This window comes from Rattus norvegicus, chromosome 17 (genome assembly GCF_036323735.1).
Source record: "Rattus norvegicus strain BN/NHsdMcwi chromosome 17, GRCr8, whole genome shotgun sequence".
In the NCBI taxonomy this organism is placed as follows: Eukaryota; Metazoa; Chordata; class Mammalia; order Rodentia; family Muridae; genus Rattus; species Rattus norvegicus.
The window spans coordinates 86,797,642-86,812,032 of NC_086035.1; the positions used below are offsets into that span (position 1 = coordinate 86,797,642).

Consider the following 14,391-nt stretch of genomic DNA (forward strand, 5'->3'; position numbering starts at 1 on the left):
CTCCACAATGGGCTTATATTCCCTCAGATCTATTTAGAACAGAAATTAAGTCAGAATGTAGTCAATACCCCCAACCTCCCCAACATCATAGCCTCCTGACGCAGCACACTGTATGGTGCCTGGGAGAGGACAGGTGGAAGGAGGGAGGGAAGAGGGCCGGGAATGAGAAGGAATGGATTACGGCAAATACCAATATATCGACAACCCGAGAAAAGGTTCGAATTGAAAACCTTTAGCGCGGTTTCTATCGAACATCTGTCACTTTTCAAAAATCCTTACTCGAACTAAAAGTCAAGGGTGGCGTGCATGTGTGGGCCCTCTGCACTGGTGTTCACCCACAGGAGAAGGGATTTGGGTGGAGCTCGGAGAGATGAGAACAAAGGGGGCGGGTAGCGTAGTGGTTAGGTAGCCTACAGCCTCAGCCTGCTAGACTTCACCTCTGTTCGTCACACACACAGATGTTCTCACCCAGCTCCATATTTGTGGTTGAGCTCATTTTAAAAATTTTGCACTTTAAACTCATTTGAGTAAACTCCAACTGGATGGTGATGAATGCTGGTAAATATCAGAAAATATTTTCTAACTATTGTGGTGACATATGGCCCTACAATTCTGGGTTTTGTAATACAGCAGTCCGACTTCTGTCTCATTTGTCTGGGTAACACTGTGCTGTGAAGGAAACTGAAACATGTTTTTTTTAAAAATGCGACAGCCTTCAGATTCCGGATGTCCCCGTTAGAGACTGGAAGAAGTGCAAGGGAATATCGTGGGTTTGGAAGAAACAAAATGAAGGCAAACATTGTTTTACTGTAAAAATTTTGTATTATATACCTATCTCTATAATTAGCTTGTTTTTAGGCAAAAAGAGTTGTGACGACACCCCCTTTGCCACAAGCTCATTTTAGTAATTGTTTTTAGAATTATTATGCAGAACGCAAACTCGAGGCAGAGGGTGGAGGTCCAGTGCATGCTTTTCTTCCTGGAGCTCAAAGCTCGGTTTATCTCTGGGAGGCTTTTCAGCTCAGTAAACACTGTCTTCCTCTGTGTCCCAGAAATCTGGGTCTTTTAAACAGCCAGACTTTTATGCACTTCTTTTATTGTCTTCATAAAAAGCAAAGAAAAAAAAAAAAAGCAGAAGGTAGCGACCGACAAACCAAGGCAAAGCACATTTCCCAGAAAATTCTATCACTGAACAGAAGAGCCCAGAGCTCAGGTCTTACTTAGGGGAGTCCCTAGTCTTGGTGGGGCACTATTCTTAGTTCCATCATCTTTGTCCTCCCCCTCCCATCCCCCTCCCCTCTCCTCCTGAAATACAGGCTGGGTCTTTTTTTTTTTTAAACTATTTTTATTTTATGTGTGGTTTACCTGCATGTGTGTCTGTGTACCACTTGAATACCCAGTTCCCAGGGAGATGAGCAGAGGACACTTGACCTCCTAGAACTGAAGTTACAGGTGGTTTTGAGCTAATCAAGGCAGGTCCTTTGCAAGAGCGATCATCATCCTAACTAGGTAGCAGCCATCCCTCCAAAGCCCTATTGCTTTCTTTCTTCTCCTCATGAGAAATGAAAAAAAAAAAGTAAGGTGTGCTTTTCTTAATTTTCAAAAAAAAATAAAAAAGAATTCCCACGTATTGACAAAGAAGTTGAGCATCTTGCTTCTGGTAGTTAAGGATTTGAAGCATTTGACATGAGGGTCTGGGTTGGGAAAAATAACTCAAAAGAAGAGTCTTGAAAAGATTCCAGTATGTGTTGACTAGAAGAATACATTGGTCTTGAACTTCCAGGAGTTGGTAAGTAGCTGTGAGGTAAAGTGTGGACAAAGGCCCGGTTTCTGACTTTGGCATGTGCATGTGCACTCATGTGCACATGCACACACACACACACACACACACACACACACACACACACACACACACACACGGGGGCAGGGGAGACACACACGTAGATGCTACAGAAATTCTTTTAAACTTCAGTATCTGAACTATAAAATGACATAAACAAAACATGGAGAAGTTCTTGATAAGGCTTGAAGCTCTAAGACCAACTGACCACCATATCAACTGCAGCCCAAGAGCCAGAGGAAGCCTGGGAGTGAAACTGGCTATCACCTTCACCACAGAAGCAGCAAGTGTGCTGGAAGGGCTAACCTAATAAAGCACGGTGCAGGCAGGCAGGCAGGCAGGCCTGGGGGTGGAACCTGCTGGCCCATCATCAAAGCAGAGCCGCCTTCTTGTTCCTTCTGAGCTGGTTTGTGTGGACATCACAGCCTACTCTCCCCCAGGACCAGATTTCCTATCCAGATTTCAGTTGTAATCTTCTCTGGGATGGATGGATGGATGGATGGATGGATGGATGGATGGATGGATGGATGGATGGATGGATCGACAGGACGATTGTCATGACTTTTGTTTTGAAGGACACTGGTCCTCCCTCACAGTAAACAGATTCAGGTGATGCTATCGAGTTAAAGGCATTGGGACGCCAGGGACTACACCAGACAGCATTACCCCTCCCCCCTTTCTGGTTTTATGACACAATCCTAGGTGATAAAGAGTCCATGCCATATAAATTTGAGATGTTCAAACTCGAGACGTTCAAGTTATTAGAGTGTCAATAATCTTTGCTGTCTTGATGACTTGTACTAACACGGTAACTAAGATAAATGGTAGATGTTGTTATTGTTGGCATGGTTGTTGTGTTGCTGGGGATTGAGCCTAGAGCCATGCCTGTGATAGGTAAGCGTGTGCTATGTTAGCATTCTACTGCCGGCCACATCTCCAGGCCCCTTCATGCTTTTTGCTTTTTCTTTTGAGACTGTCTTACCAAGTAGCCCAGGCTAAACTTGAGCTCACTCTGTAGTCAGGAAAGGTCTTGAACTCCTTGCTCTCCCCGTTGCTGAGACGATAGCTCCGGTAGGTCTGGCCCCTGTAGGTCCTTTGGAGCCAGTGTGCTCCGTATATCTTATTACACAGGGTTATATTTTCAGGCACTTAACAGTACAGCCCCTTGCATGAAATGCCTCCCATCTTTAACCGTCGTAATAAGCCTGTCTTGGCCAAAATGCATGCATGACTGACTTCCTTGTCGAGTACAACTCTCTCAGGAAGCCAGGGCAGCAGAAACCTGAAGCAGCCAGTCGTATCACGCCCACAGTCAAGGGGAGACAGCTATGAAATTATACATGAACACGAGTGCTCAGCTGGCTTTCTCCACTCACATAATTCAGAATCCCATGCCTAGGGAATGGTGCCACCCACAGTGGTCAGGTTTTCCCATATCAGTGACTAGAATCAACATAATTCCCCCAAAACACTCAATCAAATCTAGACAATGCTTAACTTAGACTCCTCTCTGGTGACTCTAGATTGTTGACAATTAAAATCATCTTCACTGAGGATAGTAACTGACCAAACACCCAGCACTTAGAGTACTAAAACGTTTTGGTTTATTTTTCTATAACCCAAAAGGATTGCATAATTTCACTCATTTATCCCAGACTGCACTTAGATCAGTAGCATTTCCTTCTGGGCTCATTGCATGACAAACCACCCTGTTTCTAAGTGGGTTGCAAACTCCTCTGATACTGCCTTGAAATTGAGAGAATGGCATTCCTTTCTCTCTGTTGTTCACAGTGCTGCTGCAGAAGCAGATGCCATTGACCCGCTGATAAACATCCTGTCGAGCAAGCGGGATGGAGCCGTTGCCAATGCTGCCACGGTGCTGACCAACATGGCCATACAGGAGCCTCTGCGAGCTATCATCCAGAACCACGAAATAATGCGCGCACTGCTGGGCCCGCTGCACTCCACCAACACTGTGGTGCAGAGCACCGCGGCGCTCACTGTGGCTGCCACTGCCTGCGACGTGGAGTCCCGCAACGAGGTGAGGCTGAACTGGTTCAGAGTTATGCCATCTGCTCAGACCACTATCCAATCTTCGCAACTGTCTTCATTTCTGTTGACACGTCTCTTTTCTAGTGAGGCATCCAGCTAGCCACTGGGTATTTATCTACCACTACCCGTGCGGGGCACTGAGCTGGGTGTTGGTACCTTGTTGCCAAGCGACAGTGCGGTGGTCAAGCTATCCCGCGCTTGCAGAGGACCTGGGTCTGCCTAGTCCGGGACGCTACAGGAGACTGTTTTCTGCCTTCCTGTCCATACTGACTCTCCAGCGCGACCCTGCTCACACCATTGCACTCTACGTCCATGTGAATGTCCGCTCTTTCCTTACCTCCTCCATTTCTCTGAATGCAAAGGGCACCTTGCTTGTTATCTACCTGGTAAATAGTTCTTCCCACCCAAAGCCGCCTTTACCCACCTCATCTTGCGGCACATTCTCCAACCCCCCAGCTTAGCTGGAGCCCTCTTTGTGCTTCTGTTACTCGCCAGGTCTCTCCCTGTCTTCCTATTCCACATCTCAGGGTTCAAGAAGGAAAAATTATAAACGCCTCCAAACTTTTGGGAAAGGAACAGAATTTTCTGCCCTTTGTCCTTGTTGCTACTGTATGCCTGGTACATACTGTTCACTTGTGAATTATTTTCTACAGGGTCTCACTGCAGAAGCCAGTCTGGCCTCTGGCCTGGGGCTCACCATCCTCCTCCCTCTGAGAGCTGGTATTGCAGATGGGGGCCTCCATACCTGACTTTCATAATGCCCGTTTAACGTTAGCTGTTAAATGAATGAGAAAATGAATGGACGGAGGAATTAATAAGTTAGCTCTCTGCCAATAGAACACAGGGTGTTAGACTTCTATCTTGGTGATACCCAGAAATAAATGTGGTCAGAAATTTCGTCCTAAGCATGCCATGTCTCAAACGAACCAGTGCCCCTGTGTTTGCCTTGAAAATGTTTGAAAGTGAATCATTGTCCACATGGCCTTGACTTTGAACATTGCCCTTGGCACTATTTCTGGAACGTTCTTTTTATTCTCCAGACATAGAGAATGTAACATTGCTTCTCAAGCACAAGACCAACAAGCAAACTTTCAGATGGTTGCTTTGTTGTTGGAGGTCCATCCCCAGAAATGTTGAATGACGTAACTGACATAGCTCCATCCAGCTCCTTTCTTGTTCTCTTCTCCTTGTCTGTTCCCTAAGGAATCGACTTTTATTTGGTGAAGATAACAAGGCCAAGCCCTTTCCTGCAGGACTCTTCAAGCATGGCTTTGGCTCTGCTGCTGACCTGGGCCGTGCTGTGCTGTGAGGAGTGTTTGTCAGCTCAGAGGAACAGTGAGCTGTAGTCCCAGTGTGCACATGCAAGCATGGTGTGTGTGTGTGTGTGTGTGTGTGTGTGTGTGTGTGTGTATTTGTGTGTATGCCTGTGTGTAGTATGTGTGTATGTTTTGTGCATATGTGTATGTTGTGTGTGTTGTATGTGTACATTGTATGTGTATGTTTTGTGTGTGTATGTTTTGTGCATATGTGTATGTTGTATGTGTGTTGTATGTGTACATTGTATGTGTATGTTTTATGTGTGTATGTTGTGTGTGTGTATGTTGTGTGTGTATGTTGTGTGTGTGTATGTTTTGTGTGTGTGTTGTGTGTGTGTATGTTGTGTATGTATGTGTGTGTTGTGTATGTTGTGGGTATGTGTATGTTGTGTGTGTATGTTTTGTGTGTGTATGTTGTATGTGTATATGTTGTGTATGGTGTGTGTGCATGTTGTGTGTATATATGTTGTGTGTGTATGTGTGTTGTGTGTCACTTCCATTGGCCATGGCAGCTTCTCGACTAGAGACATCTGCATTCTTTGGCTTACGTCCCTTCCTCGCCTTCAAGATGGTCACAGCAGCAGCACATCCATCCCATTGTGCCCTCTGTTTCCGGCATCCTGGCTTCTTTTGTTACAATCTTTGTGAGGACACTGGGACTGCTTAGAGTATAGCACCGTCCCCTAGTGACAACGACTTCACTTTTATCACCTGTGTAAAGTCACTTTCAGCAGTAGGGGACACATTTATGTCTGTCATGACCAAGTGAAGCGTCAGTGTTCAGGTGCAGGCTGATTGAGCAGTTTCCCCCTTACTGCAGGGCGTGGGCTCCCAGCGGTGTCCCAGGGGAATTCTGAAGACATCTGCATTGACTTTCCTGGGTTTCTTAGCCCAGAATGAAAAGCTGGATTCTTACGAAGACTGGCAGACTTCCCTCTGAATTTAACAACTCTAAATTGGCTCATTCTAAAAAAGTTGAACCCTTTGTATATTCAATGAGATTTTTCTAATGTATGAATGCTGATTTTTTTTTCTATTTCCCATGCCCTGCTGAGGATGGAACCCAGGGTTCCAGGCATGGCAGGCAGCTCACCACCCATGAACCATATCAACAGGGCCACCCTGGGGTTTTGCAGTTAGGTCTTGCTCTGCACCACAGGCTGGACTTGAACTTGGAGCCTCCTGCCCCAGCGACTGAACACTGAGATTACAGATATGGGCTGCCACTCCTGTGGCTGTACTCTGAACGTGTCAGTTTTGGTTTCTGTTGCAGTTGAAGAACTGCGGCGGCCTGGAGCCCCTGATTGAGCTCCTGCACTCCAAGAACGACGAGGTCCGAAGGCACGCCAGCTGGGCTATAATGGTCTGTGCCGGTGACGAGCTGATGGCCGTTGAGCTATGCAGGCTCGGGTGAGTGCATGCGCCTTTCGTGTAGCTCAAAACCAGAGGAGAGCAACAGACCGATTAGGTGCAAGGAGCGCCCAGTAGAGCCTGCACTGTCAATGAGCCTCACACTCAGGGAGGGCCACCCTCGGGACAGAGCATCTTTCCCTACTCTGTCCACCCAAGGCGTGCACCTTGAGTCATCCACACTCCGTGTTCCCAAGTTCCTTTTCCATCTTGATAAATGGTTCTCTTCCACCTTTGCCAAGCACAGCTCAAGCCTAAAGAAGCCTGGCTGGGTCAAATCTACCATCTTTTGTCACCCTCCGCCAGACCTTCACCTGATATCCGCAGTTAGATAGCATCCTCCTCCCAGTTCCCGCTCCCCACAAGCTGTAGGTGAACTCAGTTCTTGTTAGCATAGTAGCAAATGGAGTTTGAGAGTCTCCACTCATCCCCGAGCAGTTTTTCTTATTATATAATCTTTTTGCACTAAATGAACAATGATAGAAAAGCCAGGGGCAGACCAACTCACTGCAGAATTCTGCCGACTCTGCAGTGTAACGGGGAATAAGTGAACTGAAACCTAGGTCATCCCGCCATGACGATTGCCTGAGAAAAGGCATCTGAGAGGTTCAACATCCCTCCATGATAAAAGCCCTGAAGAAATTAGGGCAAAAAAAGGATCACACCTCAACAGAATTAAGGATACATGCCGCAAACCTTCAGCCAACATTTCTAAGTAGAGAAAAACTCAAATCATCATCTCTGAGATCAGGAATAAGACACAGACAGCTATGGTGACTGCTCAGATTCAACAGTGCACAAAGTCTTAGCTGGAGAAACCAGAGAGAAACGGATGAATAGGAGGAGCCAAATTGTCCCCTCTTGCAGAAAGCTTAATCTTCAACTCAAAAGATCCTAAATGTTTCACAGAAAAACTGTCACTCTCAGAATGACAAGCACTCTCACAAACCAGTAGGATCCAAAACCAACGTCTAGAAATCAGTAGTTTTCCTGTGTGCCAATACTAAACTTGCTAAGAAAAAAATGGAAGAGAAATGAATTCCATTTAAAATAACTTTTTAAAAAAAAACCTAGGGATAAATGTAACCTGTGACATAAAAGACCTCTAACATGAAAACTTTAAGACACTATAGAGCAAAGCTGAAGAAGACACTAGAGGTGGAGAGACAAGCTACACAGACACCCCTGAACCGGCGTGATCAATCATGGAGAAACATCAGGACTTCAAAAGTAATCCTCAGACTGAACACGGGACCCATCAAGATTCCAATAACATACTTCATGGAACTAGAAAAGACAATCCTGAGGTTCACGTTGAAAGCTCGAGAAACCCAAGAGAGGCAAAGCGGTATCAGTCAGAGAGAACTGAAGGAATCTGAATAGTTGGTCTAAAATTACACTAACGAGCCACGGTCACAAACCTAGATGGCACCAAAACATAGAGAGCCTAGATGGCACCAAAACATACATACAGAACAACGGAGTGCAATAGAGGTTCCAGATATTAACCCACACAGCCCCAGTCCTATGATTTTTGACAAAGATGCCAAAAATACACACGGTAGAAAAGACAGCATATTTGACTAATGACACATGGCTATGCACATGTAGAAAATGAATAGATTCACATCTCTTACAGTGCAGAAAGATCTATTCAACCTTGAAACTGATAGAATAATATAGGCTCAGAGAAGGAATGCCTTTCTGAAAGGCATTCCAAGGGCATAGGGAATAATCCCAAGAATTCACAAGTGAGGTGGCGTTTCTCAAATTATGCACAGCAGGAAGTGGTCCCCAGCATGAGCAGACAGTCATCACAAGAGAGCAATATGTTCACTCGTTGCGTAACAGACTCTAAGGGACAAATAACTGGAATATATAAAAAATCTTCAGAGATCAGAAGAACCACCCAGTCAATAAACATGAAGTGAGCATCCCCACAAGAAGAAATACAAATGACTCTCGGGTATCTGGAAAGCTATCCATCATCCTTAGCCATCGGGAAAGCCAAATTTAAATTATTCCGATATTCCATTTTACCCAACCACAACAGTTGGCATCAAGAAAACGAGTGACAGGGACATTGTTGAAGGTGCAGGGAGTGATGGGCCCTTCCACGTAGCTAGAGAGAATGTAGACCGTATCCAAGGGACTGAGCACACCACAGAGACCATGCAAATACACACCCGACCCAGCCTAGATGTCCACTGACAAACAGGTAAAGAAAACGTGGTAATACTCAACGTGGGACTTTATCCAATCCTTAATAAAACAGCAGTCATGACATCTGAAGAAAAGTGGAACTGGAGATCACTGGGTGAAATTCAGATCTAGACTCGGAAAGGCACGTGTGGGCTATGTAGAGTGTAGATGGGAACCAGCAATAGAGGAGCAGGGAGGGTGAGGAAGGCCAATGAGCATACAAAGTGGAGTACAGCACAATAACACAATGCATAAAAATACAATGTCAACGTATCAGAATAGAGCCCGTTCCCTGTTTGTTTGTTTATTTGTTTATTTGTTTTTGGTTTGGTTTGGTTTGGTTTTTAGGGTCCACTCTGTATAGCCCTGACTGTCCTGGAACTCACTCCATAGACCAGGCTGGCCTCAAACCTCTGCCTTCTGAGTATTAGGATTAAAGACATGAGCAGTCACTGTCTGGGCCCCATTACTCTGTATGCCAACCCAACATTTAAAGAAATGACAAAACACAAACGAGATTTTTCCTTTAGCACACCCATTTGTCGGTTTTCTGTTGCTGTAGCAATGCCTGAGAAAAAAATCTTACAAAAGAGAAAGGTTTATTTGGGCTCCGGATTTCAGATATTTTAGTTCGTGGTTTCTTGGCCTTGTCGCGTTTGGACCTGGATGAGGCATCACATCACTGTGGGAACACGGACCCAAGTAGAGCTCCTGTCCTCTTGCCTCCATCCTTCCTGCTAGACCCCACCCTTCCCTCCTGCTAGACCCCACCCCTCCCTCCTGCTAGACCCCATCTCCCTCCTGCTAGACCCCCATCTCCCTCCTGCTAGACCCCACCCCTCCCTCCTGCTAGACCCCACCCTTCCCTCCTGCTAGACCCCACCTCTCCCTCCTGCTAGACCCCACCTCTCCCTGCTGCTAGACCCCACCTCCCTCCTGCTAGACCCCACCTCCTTCCTGCTAGACCCCACCCCTCCCTCCTCCTAGACCCCACCTCTCCCTCCTGCTAGACCCCACCCCTCCTCCTGCTAGACCCCACCTCCCTCCTGCTAGACCCCACCTCCCTCCTGCTAGACCCCACCTCCCTCCTGCTAGACCCCACCTCCCTCCTGCTAGACCCCACCTCCAGTGTTTCCACCACCTCCCAAAAGTACCTCAGGCCAATGACCAAGCTTTTAACACACAGACATTTATCCAGACCATGTCCCAGCAACTGTTTAAATATGAGTTATTGCGTGGCATTTATGTTCTCAGAAAGTGCTGATTTGTCTTCATAATTCTGTCAGTTTCACCTCATTTAAAAAGGCAGAGGAGGCTCTCGGCTTTCCATCTCAATTCTTCGCTCAGGAGCTTAGGGATATAAATGGGAACTCAATGTCCGTTGGCTTGGAGAAAGCAAACAACACAGGCTTTACTTTATTTTATTTTATTTTTAATTTTATCAACAGGGCCCTAGATATCCTTGAAGAAATTAATCGATCATTAAGTCGGAAAAATAAATTTAGCGAGGCAGCCTATAACAAATTACTCAACAACAATCTTTCTCTGAAATATAGCCAGACTGGCTACTTGTCATCAAGCAACATAATTAGCGATGGATTCTATGATTACGGTCGGGTAAGTGGTAACATTTATTTGTGTTTTACTATGATTTCCCCTTTAATCACACATGATGCCATTACATTACTATTTTATAAGCACCAAACATACTCTATATTTTTTGCAGATAGAAATGTGAAAGTCAGCACTTTAGCCTGAACTACTTCTGGCTATAAGATTTTGGCGCCCTCATACACTTTTAACTAGATTCTATTTTACTTGCTGTTTAAGTCGGCTTGTTAATCTCAGTCTCAGTAACATCCCACAACACACACGAACCACCGAAAAACTGCTCCTCTTATTCAACGGTGAGTAATTTTGAAAGAACTACAGTAACAGCAGATGATTCAGGAGAACTAAGGACAAGAGCAGGAACCCCAACAGAAAACACTGACACACAGAGAAACGCTGGCTTGAGTCTTTGAAACATTCAATAAGACAATATTCTATACAAAGGAGAATTCTGATTCGTTCATTCTGTAAGTAGTATGCTTCTGATGTCACAGGCTTTAACTACAACACAACTGAATGAAAAGGATACAAGATGTCTGCTCCCTTGGGAGGAGTGCTCCCTTGGGAGAAGTGCTCCCATTTGAAGAGTGCTCCCTGGGTAGGAGTGCTCCCTGGGTAGGAGTGCTCCCATGGAGGAGTGCTCCCTTGGGAGAAGTGCTCCCATTTGAAGAGTGCTCCCTTGAGAGGAGTGCTCCCATTTGAAGAGTGCTCCCTGGGTAGGAGTGCTCCCTGGGTAGGAGTGCTCCCATGGAGTAGTGCTGTCATTGGAGGAGAGGGAAGATAAAAAACAACAGCAATGTGCTAGAGCTGAATAGTGAGCAAGGGAGATCAGAGCAGAATCAGGATGAGGGCATCGACAAAACTAGGAGGTAACAGGACTGAGGGCTGTCGTTCTCAAGTGTTGTATAGCATCTGCACAAAAACGTAGAGAGAGTGGGGAAAGCTGGCTTTGGGGGACTATTTGGGAAAGAAATCTCTGGGCAGAGGAACAAGAGTAAATGTGCTTGGCATGTTTAGGGAGTATCAGGACAGGGCAGCATGGAAGCTAAGCTGATAAAAATGGAAGAAAACAAGATGGCGTTACCCTTACTTCATATGGACAAAGGAGCCCAGGTCATCTGATTCCTGAAGACTACTACGCGTTCTCAATCTGAAACGAGAAACGCATGTTGGGATCCGTCTTTGTTTTGGAGGACTGCTTTGCATTATTTTGAAAAGAACCCAAAAAGTATCTTAAATAGTAATGAAATCTGTTACTCGATCACAAGGAGACTAAGAAATTGATTTATTTCTGCCCTTTCTTTCAGGCTGACAAAATTATCCTCAACCCCCTTCTGTGCCTCTCCACTGTCAACTTTATAGCCTCTTTTTCTTGATTATTTTTGTTACATAAAAATATATCTATTTGTATGCATAGATGGACAGATGGATGATGAATGGATGGATGGATGAACGGATGGACAGATGGATGATGGATGGATGGACAGATGGATGGATGGATAGACAGATGAATGGATGATGGATGGATGGATGACAGATAGGCACATGGACAGAGGGGAGGGAGTAAGAAGGGAGGGAGACAGGGAGAGGGAGGGGGGAGAGAGAAAGGGGAAGAGAGGAGGAGAGAGGAAGGGAGAGAGAGGGGGACAGAGGGGAAGAGAGGGGGAGAGAGGGAGAGAAAGAAGGAAAGAGAGGGAGAGAGAGGGAGAGGGAGAGAACCATCCTACCTTGGAAACCAATGAGGGGGCTCATCCCTGGGAATAAGCTAATTCCCCTTCTCCCAGCAGTGATCAGTTCCCTGCAGTTGGTTCTCTAGAAGTGGGACCCTATGAAATTTTCTCCCCTGTCTGTTAGCATGTCCATGAGTATCTTACCTGCATGTGTGTGTATGCACCATATATATGCCTGGGACATGGGAAAGACAGAAGGGAGCATCTCCTGGAACAAGAGTAAGACAGTTGTAAAATGACACACGGGTTCCCAGAACTGAACCCAGGTCAAGAGAAACAAGTCTTCTTAACGGTTAGGCCGTCTTTCCAGCCGCAACTTCTCTTTAGGTTAGCCCACAACACTGTGAGATCAGTTTCAGCCCACAGATATTTTGACAGGCAAAGCCCTCCCTGGAGTGTATAGTTAGATTTTTGGATACAAACTCTTCCAGTGACAATAGCTGTGATATGGAGGAGCTGAGGGCAGGCCAGCAAAGAATGTGGGTATAAGGGAGTGTCTGCAAGCTCTGGCTTCCATATTTAATTGTGTATAGAAATTATCTATCAGTCTATCTGTCTGTCTGTCTGTCTACATATGTATCTATCTTGTATGTATGTATGTATGTATGTATGTATGTATGTATGTATGTATGTATCTCTATCTTCTAGCCAGCCACCTATCTATCTATCTATCTATCTATCTATCTATCTATCTATCTATCCATGAATCTATGTATACATGTATGTATGATATATGTAATGTGTCTGTCTACCTACCTACTATCTTGTCTGTCTCTATTATTTATCTACAGTATGTGTGCACATGAATGAGTTAGAGCCTTCAAACTGTCTAGAACTCCTCCTATTAGCACTGATGTTTAAACTCCAACACATGCAGAGAATCAGCTTTTGTGCTTACAATATCTTACAGATAAATCCTGGCACCAAGCTTTTGCCACTGAAGGAACTGTGCTTACAGGAGCTGAATGATCAACGTGCTATTCTCCTAGTCAACAATAAATCTGATATGTGAGTCCTTGGGGGAAGGGCGCTGCAGGGAGGGATGTATGCCGATTTTGTCTGTCGACTTGCAAGTAGAAAAAGCTGCCAGTATGGGGACGTCCAGGCTGAATCTGACACTGTGAAAATAAGAGCTGATCCATAAACTCAGCCTGACATAGAACATCTCATACTTTCCTTGGAAAACAACCAAAGAATGTAAAGTGTATGAAATATTGAGAAATCTCCAGAAATGAGTACCCATCATTTTTCTTTAGAATAAATAAATGGTAACTCTGAAAATTAAAGTAACATTAAAATAAATGCAGGGTCTCACTATGTAGTTCTGGCTGGCCTGGAACTTACTGTGTAGTCTAGGTTGGCCTTGAAGTCATAGATAGCCACCTGCCTCTGCCTCTAAAGGTGTGCATCATCATGCTGGCTTCCAAAGTTTTGGTTTTATAAAGTGGATCACTCGTGGCACAGATGGCCTTAAACTCCTCTTGTAGTTGAGGCTGACCTTGAATTTCCGCATCCATCACTGAGTGCACACCACCAGTCATGATTTATGTGGTGACCAGGATCAAAACGAGGGCTTTGCCCTCTGCCAGCTGAGCCGCAACTCAATGGTTAATATCCATTTCAGGCTTGGGTAGTTTTGTCTTAACTTCTTGTTACTCTTCTGCAAGTACGACTTTTCCAAGAAGTTTGCTTTTCCAGGACAAAGTTAGCATTGACAAATTTCAGCTGTACCTAACTTCAAACGTATAATGTTTTAGCTCCCCACCTCCGTCTATGGAGGATAAATCGTCGGACGTTGGCTATGGACGAAGCATTTCTTCTTCATCTTCCTTAAGAAGGGCAAGCAAGGAGAAGGCCAAGTAAGGACACATTCTATCAATACTCAACCAACCTGCCTAGGTGGTTGAAAATTTGGTGTGCGGGGTGTGTGTGTGTGTGTGTGTGTGTGTGTGTGTGTTGTTGTTGTTGTTGTTGTTGTTGTTGTTGTTTTTAGAGTTTTAGATTTTGGTAAATCAATTCCTTTTCTTTTTATGGGGATTTAGCTGCATAAGTGTTTCATAAGCTGATGCGGCCGGCACAGATCTCTGGGGAAATGAGATGTGGAGGAGCTGTGGTGGAGGTTGAGTTTCTCAAAACTGTGGCTAGAGTAGCCCTGACAGCAGTGGAGATTGAACCCAATCATGATGGAAGAGAAAGGGCCTTCTAATGATGCTTACCTTTAAAATGTCAC

General features: G+C 45.1%; 1 protein-coding gene across 7 annotated transcripts in view; it reads left to right on the top strand.

Annotated features, from left to right (window-relative positions):
• The window catches only part of Armc3 (armadillo repeat containing 3), a 103,464-nt gene that overhangs the window by 75,206 nt on the left and 13,867 nt on the right, over positions 1-14,391 (top strand). For all 7 annotated transcript variants that reach the window (XM_017600429.3, XM_017600428.3, XM_017600430.3 and 4 more), the window contains exons 11-15: positions 3,632-3,881; positions 6,482-6,618; positions 10,269-10,437; positions 13,072-13,169; positions 13,919-14,020. In XM_017600429.3, the coding sequence (XP_017455918.1) occupies positions 3,632-3,881; positions 6,482-6,618; positions 10,269-10,437; positions 13,072-13,169; positions 13,919-14,020 (756 nt within the window). The remainder of the gene's footprint in view (positions 1-3,631; positions 3,882-6,481; positions 6,619-10,268; positions 10,438-13,071; positions 13,170-13,918; positions 14,021-14,391) is intronic.